The sequence below is a fragment of the Acromyrmex echinatior genome, chromosome 1 (assembly GCF_024713525.1).
Source record: "Acromyrmex echinatior isolate Ae372 chromosome 1, ASM2471352v2, whole genome shotgun sequence".
Lineage (NCBI taxonomy): Eukaryota > Metazoa > Arthropoda > Insecta > Hymenoptera > Formicidae > Acromyrmex > Acromyrmex echinatior.
In genome coordinates this window covers 1,693,143-1,714,683 of record NC_141852.1, presented here as the reverse complement: position 1 = coordinate 1,714,683, position 21,541 = coordinate 1,693,143, and the positions used below count along the sequence as shown (strand labels likewise).

The window sequence follows — 21,541 nt, the reverse complement described above, 5'->3', positions numbered from 1 at the left end:
TTGTTATAGCCGTTTAAAGTTTTATTTTATTAATGTCTCAAAAGCAAGTTTCTGTAATAAATCAAGAGATTTTAAATAATAGTGCTAACCACTCTCATCATCCTCACTTCCACCACCCCTACTCCCACACACATATGCCCGCGCGCATTTTTATATGAAAAAGGTACATAAAAATTGGAGTTTCATGAGTGTGCATGTGTGTGTGGGAATTTTCATAACATTTTTACATGTCCCATGCCATGGAATTTCTTGACAAAATCCGAAAAGGATTGCGCTTCTTGGCTGAGTGCTTGTCACCATGGATTGCAATGGGAAGACGGAATGATTCTGTACAGCATGGTGAAACGCCTGATTACAATTGCTTGGTTGTAATTGGTGTGGAAGAGAATGATGACAGTAAGGCTCTCATATACGTCAAAGGATTTAAAAAACGAATAAGCTGGCTGATATACTCAATAGTGACGACTTGACCATTGAGATCCTGGATGCTGATTACGAAGGTATAGATTCTTTACTAATCTGAATATTACTAATACTGTACGATGTGGAAAATATGTTAAGAATTGTGTGTTACAAAATGTGTTTAAAATATACTGGTGGTCGCAATGCCTGAAAAAAATGTATCAATTTAAAAAATAAAATATAAGATTCCTTTTTAAATATATTTTGTTTTCTTTTCCCGAAATTTATTTTTGAAAAGAGAATGGGAGCAGACAGACTTTATTGTCGTTGGTGTCGATCCCTTATATAAAAGAGATTCGATATCATTCGATTAGAGTGCATTCTTATGATGTATGTCAATTTGGTATCCTTCGACCACGCTGCAACTGTTCTTCAAAGTATAATGTATTGTATATAAAAAAAAAATCCCCTCCAAGTTAGGGTTTATAAAAAAAATGTGGAAGGGAACACTGTTTAAAAGAAGAGCTCCGGGCAACGTTATTGCATCAGTCGTTCAGAGAGCTTCAACAGAGTTCAAACAGCTATTGCTAATTATAAGTTTTCCGAGAAAATAAAATATCTCAAGCCATGAACTATTACATTCCAATTCAACAGGATGAGGCGTGCAAGGGACAATAAGTTCATTTAATTTTATAAAATATTTTGTTTATACATATTATACGTTATGTATTTTTATAAAATCTATTTACATGTTTTCTTTTTTTTAAAGCGCATTTGCTCAAACATCGTCTAGTACATCTTCGAAACCTCGCTACATGCCTCGTATCTTGATGAGGGAATATGCATTGATATCGACAGCGTACAAATTTCTGGACATTAGGATCGTTGTAGGATCTATATCTCGTGTGCAAATTGCGATTGGTGATATCGAGCGATTAATACAGTCATCAGTCCCATCATCATCACCGATTCAAGATCTAAATGTGGAATTTGTTAAAATATGATAGAAATAACGTGAAGTTAATATTAAATGACACATGTTTGTACATGAAACCAACAACTGTGCTTTTTTTTATTTAAGCTTGAGCAATGTGTTGAACATGTATTCTGAACTAAGTCAATATACGCACGGTGTTAATAAGAAATATTTGATTATTTTATGTTTATTCGATTATTTTATTTTTAAGACAAAATTGTATTATTAATAAAAGTGATGCTGCAAATCCTTTAATGAAGGAAACAAAATTTATAATAAAAATTCTATTATAGAATGTGAACTAATATTCTATGGTTTTGGTATTATATTGTGCATTCTGCATTACATGATAAATAATTGTATGTTAAAATATATATTCTTTTCTTCTAAAATTATTTTATCCTTAGTATCTTCACCACTTCTTCTTTATGTCTTCGTAGTATTGAATTTGTCAATGAAAAAGTGCGCTTCGCCATTTGTATTACATTTATAAAGAAAGAATATTATTATAATTAGTGTTACTTATTTATATTATTAAATTTTCATTTTTATGTTATTATTAAAAATTATATTATTAAAAATTCATAAATATATTGTCATAATTAGTTTCTAAGTCATATCATTAAAAATCGTAAATACCATATCTATTTAATTAAGTCATATGCAAGAAGAAAAGAAAAAAGAGTTCAACGGGAGGAAGAGAGAGCGTAAATAATAAGTATGGGACTGCAACGGGTGGAAGAGAGATAACTGCATCCTACGATGGATAGAAAAGAGAGGACAATAGTTTAAAGAAGATACGCAATGGGTGAAAGAGGGAATACATCCCCTCTTCCCCTCTAACATGGACTCTGATAACGCGCTTCCCCCTTCCTCAAACCCAGCTGTGACTTCGGCCTTCCTACCCGCGCGACACTAGAGCCATCTGCTGGTTGCTGAATCCGTGGGTTAGAATCTCTATACTTATTCTACTTGTGGGACCTACAGTTTTCAATGACGATTCCAAACGGCGATGGCAAAGATATTTTCGGTGGTTTACCATTGCCTTCCGATCAAATAAAATTTGACATTCTTGGATTTAATGAGATAAGCTTTCTGTTTGACCACGTAAGCATGTATATTTTTGTATAAAAAATATTTTTTCTCTTTTTTACCGATTCAAAAATCCTTTTCTAGGATTATAGTATATGTATTAATACATGTCTGGAAAGTGTTTAAGCCGAGAATGATTGAAAATTTCAAAATTGATTTATTTTTTACCATTTCTTAGTGTAACATGGCGTCTCAGCTGTCAAGTGACAACATTTGCTTGATACGAAAGCTTTACAATCTGTATTTATGATATAATATTTCTCAGACACGTAGTTTACAGAATAATGTTGAGTTGTTTGAATTAGACTTAGACGCTTTATCGCGACGAATTTGTTATACAAATTTGACACGTCCGTATGACACGTGTATAGGTTGAGATATTGCTATGGTAATATAAAATGACATGTCGATGTACGGAGTCCAGCGCGACCTCTGGTAATTTCGAGCTTTTACTTTAGGATTCCCTTAAGGCGATGCTAAAGCGCTCAATAATGACATCTTTGATTCATATCTTATATTATATTATATATCATTCTGTCTTACTCAAACGCATATACACGTCTTTATCTAATAACATGCAATCATCATCTATCGCAAGCTTGCTATACGGAATTTGCTCTCAGTCTTCACAAAACGTCTGTATACACGTATTTTCCATTCGATGAAAATACTTTTCTTCTAGACTTTCAATCTTAGTTCTATAAACTCGATATCGTTCGTTCCGGTAATGTGACCTCAACTGTATACTTATTTTTAAAATATGGATTCTAAAACTTATGACAAGCAAATATATCTGAGGTAACAGCTATACGAGTCAAAAGTATGTGAATTTTTTAACTTTTTTTCGATTTTCTCATGAAATCCAATGAACAACTGAGGTCCTGTTTGTGCGCACTTTAATTTATGTAATAATACTTTTGCAATCCGTAAATCCAATTCGAAGATTTTTCACCGAGTGAGTAAAACAGTAGAAGCATCGTTTTAAACCTTGGATCTTTAGTATAGAATCTTCATCTGTCACACAGTTACGCTATGCTCTGTGCCACGATCGCCGCTACGAATACATGTACATGCACAAAATTACTTTATTTATGCATGTACATGTATTCATACTTTGTTTACATTTGTAATTTGTATAACAAATTCGTCACGATAAAGCGTCTAAGTCTAATTCAAAGAATTCAATGTTATTCTGTAAACTACGTATGGGAAATATTATATCATAAATACAGATTGTAAAGCTTTCGTATCAAGCAAATGTTGACTTGACAGTTGAGACGCCATGTTACACTAAGAAATGGTAAAAAATATATCAATTTTGAAATTTTCAATCATTCTCAGCTTAAACATTTTCCAGACATGTATTAATACATATACTACAATCTTAGAAAAAGATTTTTGAATCGGTAAAAAAGAGAAAAAATATCTTTTTGTTTCATTTGATAGATTTTGTTTTGATTAAATAAATCAGAGAATATAATCATAGCTCAAAGCGGAAATCCAACGCCGTACACGAATCGTGCGTAGCTATTGTCGCTCGTAAATAATAACTTCCCATTAAAAAAAATTTTTTAAATCTAATTTTTTCTTGAATAATTTCAAATAAACATTTCTTTACTAGTAAATGCAGGATGATGTTCCGATATACACTGCCAATACTGACAGTACTGAAAAATTGTTCCGCTATTACTATTCAGTGTACTGCAACAGCGTCTATTTCCCTCAATGACGTTATAAATAATATTTACTTAAAGTAAAGAAATGTTTAATTGAAACTATTCAAGAAAAAAATTACTTAGACTTAAAAAATGTTCTTTTTAGTGAACTAGCGACGAAATACGTATGTCTCATTGAGCGGTCTCTCATCTCGTCGAGCGCTTGCATTTAGCTGAAGGTTGAGCGAAATTGTCTATTTTTATAAATTAATAACTCACTATTACGAAAATTATAAAATAATAAAATTAAAATCGTAGAAGTTTTTTCTATTCAATTTAATCTTTTCTATTCAATTTAGTCCTATCTCTATGCGAGAGTTTAATCATTAATTATTAGATACCTGTAAGATTGCAATGTGAATTCACAATAAGTAACAACACTTCTGTCAGTTTTGGATTCTAATGCTTAAATAATGTTATGATTTCATGTGTACATCAAGTTCTACAACTACACGCCAAAATTATTTTTATTCTTTACATGCAATCTTAATCCGAACTGATCTAATAATTTTACAATAAATATTATTGTATTAGGTGTTGGAATTAATTCGTAGCGTTTTTAATGAAAGAATGTTATTTATTTCACATGAGCATTAAAAAATACATTAATGAAAGTACTTCCCATCACTTGTAAAACGCTACGAATTAATTCCAACACCTAATAATTTGTAAAATATTACTCTACTTTTTTATTCGTATAATATTATAATAACATTAAATATCATTATTTTTTAATAATTAAATAATATTGTTAAGAATCACATATATCTATTAATATTTCAGGAATATTATTTAATATTATATAATATTATATAATATATTAGGTGTTGGAATTAATTCGTAGCGTTTTACAAGTGATGGGAAGTACTTTCATTAATGTATTTTTTAATGCTCATGTGAAATAAATAACATTCTTTCATTAAAAACGCTACGAATTAATTCCAACACCTAATACATATATAATTATACAATAACAGTAAAATATTATTAAATATCGAATTTTATTCGGTCGTACATGTGAAAATGCATCAATAGGAATAAATATCTATGATGATCTAGCTGGATCTTAAATGTTTGTATAAGTCTATGAATTTATTAACTACAAGCATTTAAGATCCAGCTATACCATTAAAGGCATTTATTTTTATCTATAGTAATATATATATATATATATATATATATATATATATACAGGGTTGACCATATTCTACGGAAAGATGTTTTTTTTTTTCAATCATGGGAAAGAGATGTTAGATCGAGTAACGATGTTTCCCATGATTAAAAAAAAAAACATATTTCCGTCGAATATGGCCAACCCTGTATATATATATATATATATATATATAATATTACATTTATTATATATTGTGATATTAAAATATTACATTTAGTATTTTAAGAGAATGCACTTAAATATATAAAATATTACTTAATATTAAATAATATTACATGTTTGTAGAAAAGAAGAGAGAGAGAAAGAAAAAGAAAGGGAAGAGAGAAAGAAGGAGAAAAAGAAATGGAGAAAAAGAAATGGAGGAAAAGAAATGGAGGAAAAAAAGAGGATGAGACGAAGGGAGAAAGGGACATAATCGACTGAAATAAGAATTTAATGATAGAGACATGCATATTGCAGCTCCTTTCGAAAATAATAAGCACTTTCGAAGGAATAGCGCGCTATTTATGCCAGTGTCCGGTAAAAAATTTTGCATGAATATATATAAATATGTATAAACATACATAAATATTTATAAACAAATATATAAAATGAGGCTCGAAAGAATTTATCAGTGAAAAATGTAAAAAAGCCCATCAGAGCCTACAGTTGTTTGGATGTACAAAAAATTCTTTATTTTCATGTGAATGTAACAAAACAAATAAAATAAACATTCCGACTTTTCAATTCGGGTTCTTATCAATATAAAATATAAATCGAAATTGCATAAGTAACGCAAATTCCAAGTTGATGATTCCCAACAATTTAGTTTGTTTTTTTTCATCCAAATCTCAAATTAGCTATGTAATGAATAGTCCAAAGATTATCAAAAATATTAACTTATACAATAAATAATATAAAAACTTACATAAAGTAAAACCGAAGTCATATACATTGCGTCACTAACAAGTAAACGAAGATGTCACTCACCGTTTTTAATGAAACTTTGCATATTTGTAAAACTTTGAAAAAAATTTGACACGTATTTTTTTATCGGCCATAGTCCACTGTGAAGAGTGAGAACTAAAGATATAAGGAATAGATTTAACATATTAGGTGAAATAATAGGTTGAAAATTTTAAAAAGTAAAATATATTAGGGGATTTTTGGGGTCGCTGAAACTAAGTATATATATCTTATGTCAAAAGTATGAAATTCAAAATGGCTGACACAATATAGCGTCCGGATACATCAAAATTTTTATTATTTTTTATCAAAATGAGTAAATTTTAAAAATTTTTGTAACAGAATTCAAATTTCCGATTTTTGAGTCGATGATTTTAAATATAGTGTTAAAGATATTAAAATTTAAAATGGCGGTCTCAATTTGGCAGCTATATACATTAAAATTTATAATTTTTGCATAAAAAATGTGTTAATACAAGATTCTCATCTTTCGGGGTGTTTTTTTCCAGTGAGTCCCCTTGCCTCTCATCTTTCGGGGTAGTGAGTCTTCTTGAGCGCCATTTTAAATTTTAATATCTTTAACACTATATTTAAAATCATCGACCCAAAAATCGGAAATTTGAATTTTGTGATGACAAGAATTCTTAAAATTTACTCATTTTGATAAAAAATAATAAAAATTTTGATGTATTTGGACGCTATATTGTGTCAGCCATTTTGAATTTCATATTTTTGACATAAGATTTAATTTCAGCGACACCAAAAATCCCCCAATATATTTTACTTTTTAAAATTTTCAACTTATTTCACCTAATATGTTAAACCTATCGCTTATATCTTTAAGGGGTAGTTTTCACTCTTCGGAGTGGACCATAGCCGATAAAAAAAAATACGTGTCAACTTTTTTCAAAGTTCTACAAATGTGCAAAGTTTCATTAAAAACGATGAGTGACACCTTCGTTTACTTGTTAGTGACGCAATGTATATTACTTCGGTTTTACTTTATGTAAGTTTTTATATTATTATTGTGTAAGTTAATATTTTTGATAATCATTGGGCTATTCATTATATAGCTAATTTGGCATTTGGATAAAGAAGAACGAACTAAATTGTCGGGAATCAACATGAAATTTGCGTTATTTACGTAATTTCGATTTATATTTTATATTGATAAGGATCCGAATTGAAGGGTTGAAACGTTTATTTTATTCGTTTTGTTACATTCACACGAAAATAAAGAATTTTCTGTGCATCCGAACAGCTGACGTAGATTCTGATAGACTTTTTTACATTTTTCACTGATAAATATTTATAAACATGTATAAACATATATAAATATTTATAAACATGTATAATCATATACGAAATAGGTCCATACATAGATTTATACATTCCTCTCTTTCTTTTGTAAAATTACTTTTCAAAAGAAAGAGGGATATATGAACATGTATTTCATATATGATTATACATGTTTATGAATATTTATGTATATTTATATATAATATATTTATGCATAAAAAATTTTTATCGGGTATGTTGTTTAAACTTACAGCATGCTGAACTATTCTATTTAACTATGGGTAAGTCATCTTCTTTCTATCTTTTTAAAGTAATTCTTTTAAATGATCGTGTATTAAATACAAGTATTTCCGTATTAATAGTTATGTAACTGAACACCTGAACACGAGTGTCGATATGATATATATTATCAAATGTACCTTGAAGACTGATTGATTGATTGTTAACGATAAAGATGCGATACAATCACTAAAATATAATACTGAAATACTATTAAGACAAGCGCAGTCTTATGTTAAGAATGATCCGAGGGAGAGCGTCCCAAGGTATCTTTGTCCTTTTCTAACTTATACTCAATTTTAATTGCGCATGTGTAGTACACGGTACTATCCATATGCAGTCGTAACTAAGCATAAGTTAGAAAAAGACAAAAAAACTATTTGAAACATTCTCTGTCGGAACTAGCGCTAGCGTTTATTCCAGTAGTAATATGTTTCAGTGGGCACAATCCGCGCGATTCTTTCGTAGCTTATGAGAAGTATTGATTGAAACTCAAGAAAATACACTCACACTCTCTGGAAAAAATACAAATAAAAGAATTATATAAATGAAGAAATCTTGAGAAAGCTGCAAAGAAAAAAATATATATGTTGTATTTGTGCAAAGTCACATCACAAATTTTTGTGTGCAAAATGTAAATAAAAGAACGCAATAAAAGAACAAACAGCGCAATAAACAATCGAACTTCACGAAAAATCTATTTCTGATGAACTTAGAATGCACCATGGCATGAATGAATGATTTTTGTATAAATAATTTGATAATAATCATTGATTCGATAATAATTTTAAGCATGATGAATTTGGGAATTTACAGAATTTACAGTATTTTTTATTGTGTTCATATAAATATAATCTGTGATCGTAATTTTTATGCATTTGCGATGAATAAGACAATATTAAAAATCAGTCATATGATGAATAAGATTCCAATATCTAATATGTATGTTAACCTGGCATATATCTCATTCTATTTTCGAGATATGAAATCATCATTTTCTCATCGCAATCTTCTTGCGAATTATATCTTCGATGAAAATAGAGAGATGATTGCGCAAAACTCTAGTTTTAAATTTAATATAAAGTCTTGTGGAATTTATATTAGAACTTTAAATGAAATTTATAGAGCTTGTTCTCTTCTCATTTGAAGAAAAGATTGTCCCTTTCATCAAGATCATATTGTCAATATTGATTAATCTTATCTAACATCAGTAATATTATTGCGTGATACTCATCTATTTTCTTATCACAAAATCATAAAGCCGCATAACGCACTTTTGCATAACGCATAATACACATAAGAGAATCAACCAATCAGACTTTTTTCTTTCCTCCCATTTCACGAAAAAGAAAAACTTTGATTGGTTGATTTTCTTATGCCTATGCATTATGTTTTATATAAAAGTTTGTGGCGCAATCTATAACTTATAGACATTAGCTAATGTCTTTCTAAATTAATTTATTTGCACGAATGCATTTATATTCTGAAAAAAATGATTAATATTTTCATTCACTTGTTAATACTAGCAAAGGAAGATTAATAATTTTTTTGTAAAATACAATTTAATTTGTTTATCTAGTAAAAAAAATTAATTGTTCATTATAAGGATCGATTTAAAATATTTTAATGTTCTGATATATCTATATCTGATATATATATATATGTACCATAAATATAATTAATTTGCACTGTATGTAATATGTATATGTGTGCGCATATATAATTTTAGATGAATATATAATAATAATCTGAAAGATTTACACCTCCCCCTCTCTTTGGGGAGGGAGGAGGGGGAGAGAGAGGGAGAGGAGAAGGGATGGAAGGAAAAAGGGAGTAGGAGGGAGATGATGGGGGAGAGGGGAAGAGATGGGGAGGGAGATATGAGGAGGCGGGACGGAGAGAGGGAGGGAGGAGGGAGGGAAGGAGAGAGAGGCAGGTTACGGATCATTTTATTATAATCGATAATTGACTTTTAAATCGATCCCAAATATATTTGTCTAAAAATGATTTATAATAATTTATGTCAAGTTATATCATTTTGCGTTAATTACAGCGAAAAAGACAGTATATAACTTCATTCAAATTCGTATCGCATCTGAATATCTATGATATAAAAATGCAACTTATGCGTCATACATATGTAACGAATAAAATGATTCAAAATACATCAATCAGCAAAGTACCTGGGTAACGGGATTCTCGCCCGGACGATAAACAACGTTGTGCATCGGCCGTTTGCGACCGACATAATTTACGCAGACGAACTCGAGAAGACTCGCGTAGATGAAACACATGCATACCCCGTCCCATACGTTCATGGCAGTCAAGTTTGAAACAACAGGCAGCGTTCCCCGGAAGCCATTTGACGTGGTGAAAAAGTTGAGCATTGTTGTTACACCTAAAATAATTGAAAGCAGGAATTTTTTATATCAAAATAAACTGTATACCTATTGTGATTAAAGTGCAAAACATTTAAGAAATTAAAAAACTTTAAAAAACGTTTTTAAAGAACATTAAAAACTGTTTTTTATTATTTGATTTTTTTTACTAAAATTATAAAATTGAAATTGGTACAGATAAATAGTAAGTAAATCATAAATATTGCAAAATTTTTATCTCTTAAGACATTGAATGCACTTCTCTCAAAACATTATTTTTAGAAACGGTGGCTCCAATATTTCAAACATTATTTATTTGATTAATTTGAAAATAATACTCTTAATATAATAATATATATTGATAGAAATACTTTTTTATAGACACTTTTTTGCTTTAAACTTTTTTCTTAAATTGTAATAAAACAAGAATTTTATTTTTTAGGAAAATGCAACTTTTTTATGTAGATACACAGTGCGACAAATATGTTCCCGGATACGAACCACATTTCAGCAACCAGTGACGACATCTGTGTGTTCAAACATGCATTTTAAAGGTTGAACATTTTGTTATCATCTGTCAAAGTTTCATTCATTTTGGTTGACATATAACGAAGATATGACAGTTCATGTTAAACAAGATTTTGGTCGAGGTAGAAATTTTAACATGGAACAAAGAGCAGTGATTAAATTTAACGCAAAACTTGATAAAAGTGCATCAGAAACATTCCGATCGATGCAACAAGTTTACGGCAGTCAATGTCTAGGTCGTACAGCTGTTTTTGAGAGGCATAAGCGTTTTTTGGAAGGCAGAGAGACTCTTGAAGATGATAAAAAATCAGGACGGCCAATTTTAGTTCGAACACCCGAAATGATCGAAAAAGTACGTGATTTTGTTGCAAACAATTGCAATGCATCACTAAAAATGATGGAGGAGGCTTTAAATATCAGTAGAGAAACGATTCGAACCATATTACATGAAGATTTGGGTAAAACGAAGATTTGTGCGAAGTTTGTTCCACATACATTAAGAAGCGATAAAAAAATCAGCGAGAATCAATTATTCCAGAGACATCGTTGCAGCCGCAGAAAATAATTCAAACTTCCTAAAATCAATTGTTACGGGTGATGAAACATGATGCTTTCAATATGATCCAGAAACTAAGCGTCAAAGTGCGAAATGGAAGTCAAAAAATTCACCACAAACAAAAAAAGTACGAAAAGTTCCATCAAAAATCAAGACAATGCTCATCACATTCTTTGATAGCAAAGGTATTATCCACAAAGAGTTTGTTCCAACTGGCCAAACAATTACTGGTGCATATTCTCTCGAAGTTTTTTTAAAGCGAATGATGGGCAGAATTCATCGTATTCGCCCCGAATATCGTGATCCAGAAAATTGGTCTTTGTTGCATGATAATGCACCGAGTCACACTTCATTGATTGTCCGTCAATGTTTGGCTCGAAATCGTGTCTCTGTGTTAAACCATCCACTGTATTCACCTGATTTGACCTCCTGCGACTTCTCATTATTCCCAAAATTAAAATTTAAATTGAAAGGACGCTTTTTCGATGACATTCCGACCATCCAATCAGCTTCTACACGGACACTAGAGGCAATTTCGCAAACTGAGCTAGAACATGCATTTGAATCACTATTGAATCGCTGTAACAAGTGTATTGAAGCCAGAGGAGAATATTTTGAATAAAACCAAAAAATATGCATATTGTTGTTTCAATTATGATTTTCAGGCCCTATCCGAGAACATATTTGTCGCACTGTGTATGTCTAAAATCTAAATTTCATTCTAAACAATTGTGATATGAATTTGAACGGATGAGAATAAATCTAACTAAATAAGAGAAATCTTGTATTAGGTAAAAGTAGATATGCTTAAATATTTTTGTGTAAATTTACATATCTGACACATATCTGATTTTGTAAACCGCGCGTTTCGAAATCTTTTTGAAACGCAATAATAGTAATAATATTATTTGAGCAATTTAATAATTTTGATAAACTTTTATGTTAATTCTTTCTCGTATTCTTCGAAACTTTGAAACTAATTTTGCAATATGTTTTATCGTTAAATACTGAAAGAATTTTTTGACGATCGAACATATTTAGGCTGCCATTTTTGAATTATGTAAGAACTCATTTTTCATTAATATTCTCTAAAATATTTATTGTACAAAAAAAGTGTCAGACAAAAAATAAAACTTGTGATATTAACAAAAAAGATCCTATACATAATAAACGTATATTTAATATCTTAGTCATCATATTTGAAAAAACTGATTTGAAATTAGGCTTCTATTCGACGCGTTGGATTTATAAATTCTCATGCAAAGTGCAACACAAAAGATTCCAATTTTCCACACGAAGGGAGATATTGAAAAATAAGTTAAGTTTATAGTTACGGGGGAGAGTATGCTCTTCGGGTGTATTATTCTCTTGATTATTAAATAATTTAACTTATCACTTATTTAATATCTTTGTTGTTCATATATTGGTCGCTACATTAGATAGGATGTAATAAGGTCGCAATTTAGAACTTTTAGTAAAAAATGTTATTTATATAAATGTATTAAAGACGTTCTCATAATGTACTAGGTGTACTAGGATGTACTATGAATGTATTACGAACGTTCATTGGACGTAAACGGCGATGTTTTGTACGTATGTAAACTACGTCTACCGGATGTCATCGGGACAATTTTGGTACATCCTTGAGATATCCATGCATATCGAATGAGAATATCTAAGGATATCCCTTGGACTTCCAATTGTTGTGGGCTTCCGTATTAGCTTGAAATTTCGGGGCTTGGACGTAACACTCCTTTTTTATTATTCTGATTTCTCATTAACCTTTATGTATAATATATTCTTTAAAACTTTATATTTATATTTTTTAAACTAACACTAATTATACTGTAATATTTTTCGCAATAAAAGTTTCTTATTTAATTTAGGGAAGTATTATCCAGACAGCACACAAAGTCATTGGATGTCCAAATCTGATTTTTATTTATTAGGTGTTGGAATTAATTCGTAGCGTTTTTTAATGAAAGAATGTTATTTATTTCACATGAGCATTAAAAAATACATTAATGAAAGTACTTCCCATCACTTGTAAAACGCTACGAATTAATTCCAACACCTAATAGTTTATCCGAACGTCTACGGATTTAGTACAAAGTTTTAAAAACATACGTTATTCGATGTACAAAGTATGTTCACATTTGAACATTTAAAAATGTTCATCTCATGCAAAAAATTTTCTAAATCTGTTTACGACGTGTTGCTTTCGCTGACTTGACAAGTAAAAATTTTTTTAAGATCGCACGAGGAGTTTCACTTTTGTTAGTATGTACGGACGCTTTTTGAACGTCCCATAGATGTCTCTAGGACATCAGTGCTGTGTTGGAAATTTTCAATGACAAAAAGAATCTATACTGCATATTGATACATCATGATACATAACCCGCACCGTATCAATACGATGTACTATTATCGACAGGAGAGAGACTGTGGAGATATCTAGTCGAAGACGATGTACATGATAATTGGTACTGTGAAACTGATACGGTATATGATTTTCTAAAAATAATCGTTATAACATAAAGATTAAATATTAGACAGTAACTGACTGGATGTTCAGTTGAACTGCACAAATTTCAATCAGAACCATATTGAACAGATGTATCATAACTATACATTCATGATTGTATAGGTATTCGTGAATTATCGAAGTGCAACGGTTTCCATACGAAGTCAAAGCATAGTGAATGGCGGTATGCAACTGAATGGGTGACCATTTCGAAGCATTATAAAATTAGTTTCCCGAATTCAGGGAAAAACGTTTTCTTTTATTTATTATAATTTTATAATGTGTATTCTGGAATAAGATATTAATCAATAATAATACTCATATAAGAATCATTTGGTCTTGATTGTGGTCTAAAATTTGTTTAATATATTAAACAAATTTGTTCGAGATCGGTAATTCAAAAAAAAGGTAAGAATTCCTTCGGTCGACCGACAGTAATTGTTATTGAACGCACGCACAAGGCGAGCTCGTGATTTCATCTCGAGCCTGACATTAAGCCTCGTCAAAGTCAGGGATTCATTGTTCTTTAGCCTTTTCAAAACAATTCGGTACACGCAAACAGGCATCGGCAACATCGAAAGTTCTAGAACAATTCGATTCGCGCACGCGAGCGCCGCGCTCCGACGAATACGTCACGCGCTGTCACCAATCCCGCGTACGGATTTTCTGTCGCGCATGACTGTTACGTTGAACGTCGCTAGAAAAGAATCGAAAGCGCCAATCAATTTTGTACAACCAATGCCACGTGATAATTACGATTGTGGCAAAATTTAATTGGATTTCTCCCAAGAAGAAAGCCCGGACCGGAAACAATAAATGCTTCGATCTCGCCGGTCCTCAGGGCAGATTGAGCAGATTGCGCAGATTGCTTACATAGTTTACACCGCTTAAACCGTCTACACCGCTTAGAATTCTTAGACTTCTTAGAGTTCTTATTTCTAAAAGTTCTTCGAGTTCTTAGAATCATAGTCTCGCTACTATACCGCTTCGTTAAATCGCCGCGCTAACCGCTTAGTGAAATCGCGATAAGACTCTTTCCGAGAAAATCGCCGAGATTTTCCATCACCGCGATTCCAAATACAATTTTGGAAAAGGTGACCGCATTTGATATTTTGTTAATCTAATTTTTAATTAATTATATTCTTTGACTCTGTAACTGATTATATTAAAGAAAATTCTTTTGTTCAATTGAAAGAAACGGAGTTCTCTTTACTGTCGTGCATCATATCAACCTTGTGCCGTTCTCTCACTCGAATCTTTCCGCGCGGTGCATTCTCGCACATTTTCTGGTCCTTCGAGCCGGATTTAAACTAGCGAGAAAGACAGTAAGACAAACGCCGCATCACTTTAAAAATTTCACGATCAGCGCTCTCGCTCTGGTTCGCTCTCGCACAAAATTAGTTTATAATACATAAACAATTTAGTCCAGTTTTAGTCCATTGCGACCTAACATGGACGTTTTTAAGAAGTGTTACCAAAATGGTAACACTTAAAGTCTTTAAAATATTCTAGATCTAATCTGGATGTTTTTAATATGTCCAAAACGTCCAATATATATGTTCAATATATATATATTAGGTGCATATGAAATGTCGGATTTTCTTTACATATGAACGTTTGTCTCCCTGTTTTCGTTATGCTTTTGTTTTTAGCATAACCTCGTTTATAGTCGTATTGTCCATTGCCAGAGTCACATTTCAACAAAGAAGATTTTCTCAAAAGTGTTCCATTTTGTTATTTGTTTTGAATTTCGTAAGGATATGAATTCAACCGATATTCATGTAATTTTTTTATATGAGTATGAACTTGGTAATAATGTTGCAAAAACTGCACGCAATATAAACCAGGCATTTAGGGAGAATACTGTTAATCGAAAAGAGCATTGGTTTGAAAAATTTCGGTCTGATGATTTTTCCTTACAAAATGAACCGCGTGGAAGATCCAAACGCCTGTGAAAATGATGCTCTGAAAACATTGATGGAAACGAATCCAACTGTATCTACAAGGGAACTTGCTACCAGAATGAAAGTTGACTATACAATGATATTGCGACACCTGAAATTGGCAAGGTGAAAAAAATGGATAAATGGGTACCGCACGAATTAACCGAGCGAAATAAGCTGGATCGATTGAACGTATGCTCATCATTACTAACCCGATTTCATCGAGAGCCATTTTTCGATCGGATTATTACTTGTGATGAAAAATGGGTTCTTTACGACAATAGAAAAAGGTGTGCTGGGTGGCTTGATAGGAATGAGGCTTGTACTCATACTTCAAGGCCATCACTTCATCCACGAAAAATTTTAATAACAGTTTGATGGAATGTGACTGGAATAATTCATTACTCATTCCTTCGAACTGGGGGGATATATATATATACAGGGTCCGGCAAAATGGTCTCCCACATTTTGCACCGCCACTGATTAAAATGTGGGAGATCATTTTGCCGGACCCTGTATATATATATATATTTTTTTAAGATATTTTTAAAACGTATTATTGTGCTGTCTGGATTATTAGTGTCTCAGATTGTTTGTGTTTAAAAGTTCGAACGTTTCGGCATACAGTCACATCTGAGATAAATTATTCATATATATGTGAATGATTGAACGTTTCGGCTCGCGATTTTATCTTAAAATTTATAAATCAGGAATATTGTATTATTCGCGGAACATCTAACTTTGACCGATCATTGGTGTTCTCATCATATGTATGTTGTACATTTTACATAATCGGATTTTACTTCTTACTAATTATACTTTAACCTCTAATCTAGTGCCCTTAAAAACTGTCAAAGTACTGGACGCCATTATTCGCTACTGAAATAGCGCGTATACGCCATGATTCTGAAACTTCTGATTCTAGCTTCTTAATGCAAAATAAAATTAAAAAAGATTATGTTTTGATATATATACTATTATTCTATCATATATAGTAGATAATATTATTAAAATTTATTTATTGTATTATATTTACATTATATGTATGATGTAATCTAGAAGATTAGATTATAACTCCGCCTATACGTGTGGAGACAACACCGTATCGCTGGTCCCAAGCTCGGAAAAAGGAGGAAGGTTCATAGACACGGCTAATAACTCTGTCTAAGATAAAACGCCAAACATACTTAAATAAACATCAGAAATGTCTCAGATACAGATCTTTAGAAATAACTCGGCAAGAAGAAGAAAATGACTATAGAAAGAGGACTTAGTGCGTGCTGGAACATAAAATCGTGGAATAAAAAGAATCAGGAGATACTGATGGAACTTAATAGACACAATATCAACATATGTGCAATATCGGACGAATAAAAAGGGGTGTGGATCTTCCAAATACAACAACTACATACTAATATACAGTGGTAAACAGAAACATGAGAGAGCACAATACGTGAATGAACGCATACTGTATATACTGAGAATAAAGGACAGAATGCATATGATACGCCCCAAATTTTTGGTATATGAACAAAACCAAGACAGAAAAATACACCTTCTATGAACAACTACTCCATTGAAACTAATTCATTGAAAGTATACCTCCGCAAGATAAGATACTAATCAATCGGAGCGTACACCTCTCACTGATCCTGGATACTAGAGCATTAACATCAGCAAACATAGGAAGCGATCACAACTTTGTTTTAAGTAAGTTAAGAATTAAGACTTCAAGATTTAAAAGGAAACCAATCAGATACATAGAGAAATACAACATCGAATCTTTTGATAAAGAAAGCACTAAACAGCTATATGCTAGCTAGGAGATTAGAAGGACACGTGAACAACAATGGAATCTACACGTGGAAAGAATGGAAACAAACAGATTAGGCAAAATAGCTAAAACTGGCAGACCGAACTCCATGAGACCATCGGGACGTTCAAATGATGGATGGAATTGTGGACATTCACTTCTCAAGACGAATGATACAGAGGGCTTGTCCTAAACTAAGGAGAGGCTTATACGCTCTGATCTTCATCGATTGTGATCAAAATTGAAGCGATATTAGAGGAGCTTACCAAGTGAACACCTGTAAAGCCGTTCCTAATGGGTCTTAAAAGTCAAGTAAGAGCATTTAAAAATATATCAAAAATCAGGAAACAGCCTAATATCTTGAAAAGTATGCATTTTTGAGAAAAATGTCTTACAATTAGATAAAAGTGATTTAATAAAATGTATTTGGTTTTATTGATTTGACCTTGGATAGCATCGTCAAGTCAAGGTTGACGTAAATGTAATTGTCCTTATTTCAATTCAATCATAACAAAATGTCATATATTTGATTTTTGAAAGTTAAAATATTAAAAACAATCATTATATGTCTCATTTTTATGGTTAAAATGTTATACTCACTTACTCATTTCATTCACATTCTTATATATGTTCGCTTCATATTTATAGGAAACTGATTGTTCTATGTGATTCTACAACCCAAAAACTATAAAAAATATATACATATTTCACTTCCCGGTTGGAAGCAAAAATTGACTTTTATCTATTTCCCTTGTTAATATTATTATTGTGAATGGTGCCTCTCACAATGTCTTAATCACTGTAATTAATAAAAATGAAATTTTATTAAATCGTTCGGTCTCAGATATTATTTTTGAGTATATGTACAATCATACGATTATTTAAACATTTCTAACAGTTTCTTATTCAATCCGTCTTCGCAATAAAAACAATGTTGTTGTTGATCTATTGTTGGATATCTCTTTATAAGTTAAAACTGTTGATTTCCAGAAAGTATCGAGAAAATTACGAGGCCTAACGGTTGCTCTCTCCTTATTTAAAGTCATTAAATGAATGCGGATTTGCTCCAAATTGATAGATTCTTCGAAGAATCGCTAATTGAAAAACTTTAAGATAGGAAACAAGACCGTTTATATTAAATAACATTACAATCCGAAGCGCCACTACGGTCTAAGTATTAAGATGTTGAACTAATATATATATTATTCAAACGAATGAATTAATTTCAGAAATAATAATTACGTGTCGATATGGTTGTCGACATTAACGCAATTAATCAATTTTGGGGGGATTATTACATTTCAGATTAATTGCGTTAATGTCGATAACCATATCGACACGTAATTATTATTTCTGAAATTAATTCATTCGTTTGAATATATATATTAGTTCAACATCTTAATACTTAGACCGTAGTGGCGCTTCGGATTGTAATGTTATTTAATATAAACGGTCTTGTTTCCTATCTTATTGTTTATAAACGCGCGCTGAAATAATGCGTTACTCTCGATACATATCGGTTATTGCGAAAAATTATTGTTAAGGTCTCGGTAGTCTAAAGGCTCAGGACGCTCGCACGGAATGCAAGAGATCCGGGTTCGACTCCCGGCCGAGGCAATATTTTTTCGCAATAAGTTTATTACAGTTTTTTAAGATTAATTTGGGGAATTTTGGGGGAATTATTACATTTCAGATTAATTGCGTTAATATCGACAACCATATCGACACGTAATTATTATTTCTGAAATTAATTCATTCGTTTGAATAATATATATATTAGTTCAACATCTTAATACTTAGACCGTATTGGCGCTTCGGATTGTAATGTTATGAAAAACTTTAATTCAAGTACGAATTTTATATTGTATCACGATATATTTATATTCGATCTTATCTAGGAAGAATAAACTATATTTTAAATAAAAAATTAATAAATTATATAGAAAAGAGTTATGAGCCATAAGACAAAACAATGTAATATAAATAATAAAATATAATTGAAACAAAAATATAATTGCAATGGCGTTTCGATCCTACTTGGGTCATTCTCAATGTTAGACAAAATGAAACAAAATAAATTTAAATTATAAATGGCTTAAATAAATTAAAAACGAATTACACAATATGTTAGGGAGAGGACCATTGTGTCCCCGTTGCGCTATGTGGAGCGCTATTTTCTCCTTGTCTGAAATCTGTGTCTCCTGCCTTGTGGCTTGTCCGTGTCGATATTGGCAGAGTGTGATAAAAATGAAATACACTCTGCCTTGATGTAAGACCTCTTTTATTATACTTGAATTACACTCGCGTCTTTTATAATGATAAAATATAAAGTTAAGTAATAAAACTTGTGCACCAGTCGTGCACGTGTTATTCGCGAGGAGGTCGCACACGGAATCTTCCAGAAAACCAACTGTGAGAAGCGCGGTTACACGCAGGCAGCATAGTCACGCGCATGCCCTCCCCTTCGGTGGGTCCCATTAGCGACACGACACGTCGCTATCACGCCGCAATCACGTCGTAAAGCCAATGGGCTGGTATCAGCCTGCTGAGCTACACTAACACTGACAAGACAATGAATTAACCGCGCCAACACAATGAATTAACAATAATGTAAAAAATAAACTTACTATATTTTATTTAAGATCACAGCTGAAACTACCAAACTCTACCAAAGTTATCTCTCATTCCCATGGTATCTCTCGCGCTCTCTCTGAGTGAGCTCGGCATTCAGTTCTAATCGAACGCAATTTTTCTTCGATCAAGAATAAATCATTGGCGATTATGTTAGACAGCACATTAGGTATCACGCTAGATCTATGTTGAGAGTATATGACTGATAATCTATCCAGACATCATAATGTTTTAAAATTATATTTAAAACGTACATATTGGATGTTTTGAACATATTGAAAACATCCAGATTAGATCCATGGATATTTTATAAATATTTTAAAAACATCCAGTGTTACTATTTTGGATTTCTTAAAAACGTTCATTTCAGGACGCAATGGATTAAAACTGAATTAATATATTAAACAAATTTTAGACCACAATCAAGACAAAATGATTCTTATATGAGTATTATTATTGATTAATATCTTATTCCTGAATACACATCATAAAATTATGATTTAAAAAAAATGTTTTTCCCTGAATTCGGGAACTAATTTTATAGTGTTTCGAAACGGTTACCATCCGGTTGCATATCGCCATCCACTATGCTTTGACTTCTGAAATCATATGGAAACCGCTACACTTCTATGATTCACGAACACCTATAATAATCATGGATGTATAGTTATGATACATCTATTCAATATGGTCCTAATAGAAATTTGTACAGTTCAACTGAATATTCAGTTAATTACTATCTAATATTTAATCTTAATGTTATAATGACTATTTTCGCTGTATTTTTATAGTACTAGTTATCACGTATATTGTCTTCGACTAGAGATCTCCACAATCACTTTCCTATCAATAATAGTACGCCGTATTGATACGGGTTATGTATCATGATGTACTTAAATAGTATGCAGTACAGGTGTACATGTTGATATGCTATACTATAATATTATGAACACTTTTTATGCTGCTATCATATAGTTACATCGTACACCACTATCTCGTAGCAGTACAGTAATAGTATGATAGCGTTCTTTTGTGAGGGTATCGTGGGATATCGCACGTTTGGTTATTTGGGTAGATTTTTTTGTCATTGAAAATTTTCAACACAGTCCAAGGACGTCCATGAGTTCAAAATACGTCTGTACATACTAACAAAAGTAAAACTCCTCGTGAGAACTTAAAAAATTTTCATTTGTCAAATCAGCGAAAGTTGTGAGCAGATTTAAAAATTTTTTGCATGAGATAAACATTTTTTAAATATCTAAATGTGAACATATTTTATACGTTGA

At 31.5% G+C, this 21,541-nt stretch overlaps 1 protein-coding gene across 29 annotated transcripts in view; it reads right to left on the bottom strand.

Annotated features, from left to right (window-relative positions):
* Positions 1-21,541, bottom strand: part of pHCl-1 (pH-sensitive chloride channel 1) — a 673,866-nt gene that overhangs the window by 171,476 nt on the left and 480,849 nt on the right. For all 29 annotated transcript variants that reach the window (XM_087405588.1, XM_087405385.1, XM_087405990.1 and 26 more), the window contains one exon: positions 10,066-10,280. In XM_087405588.1, the coding sequence (XP_087261714.1) occupies positions 10,066-10,280 (215 nt within the window). The remainder of the gene's footprint in view (positions 1-10,065; positions 10,281-21,541) is intronic.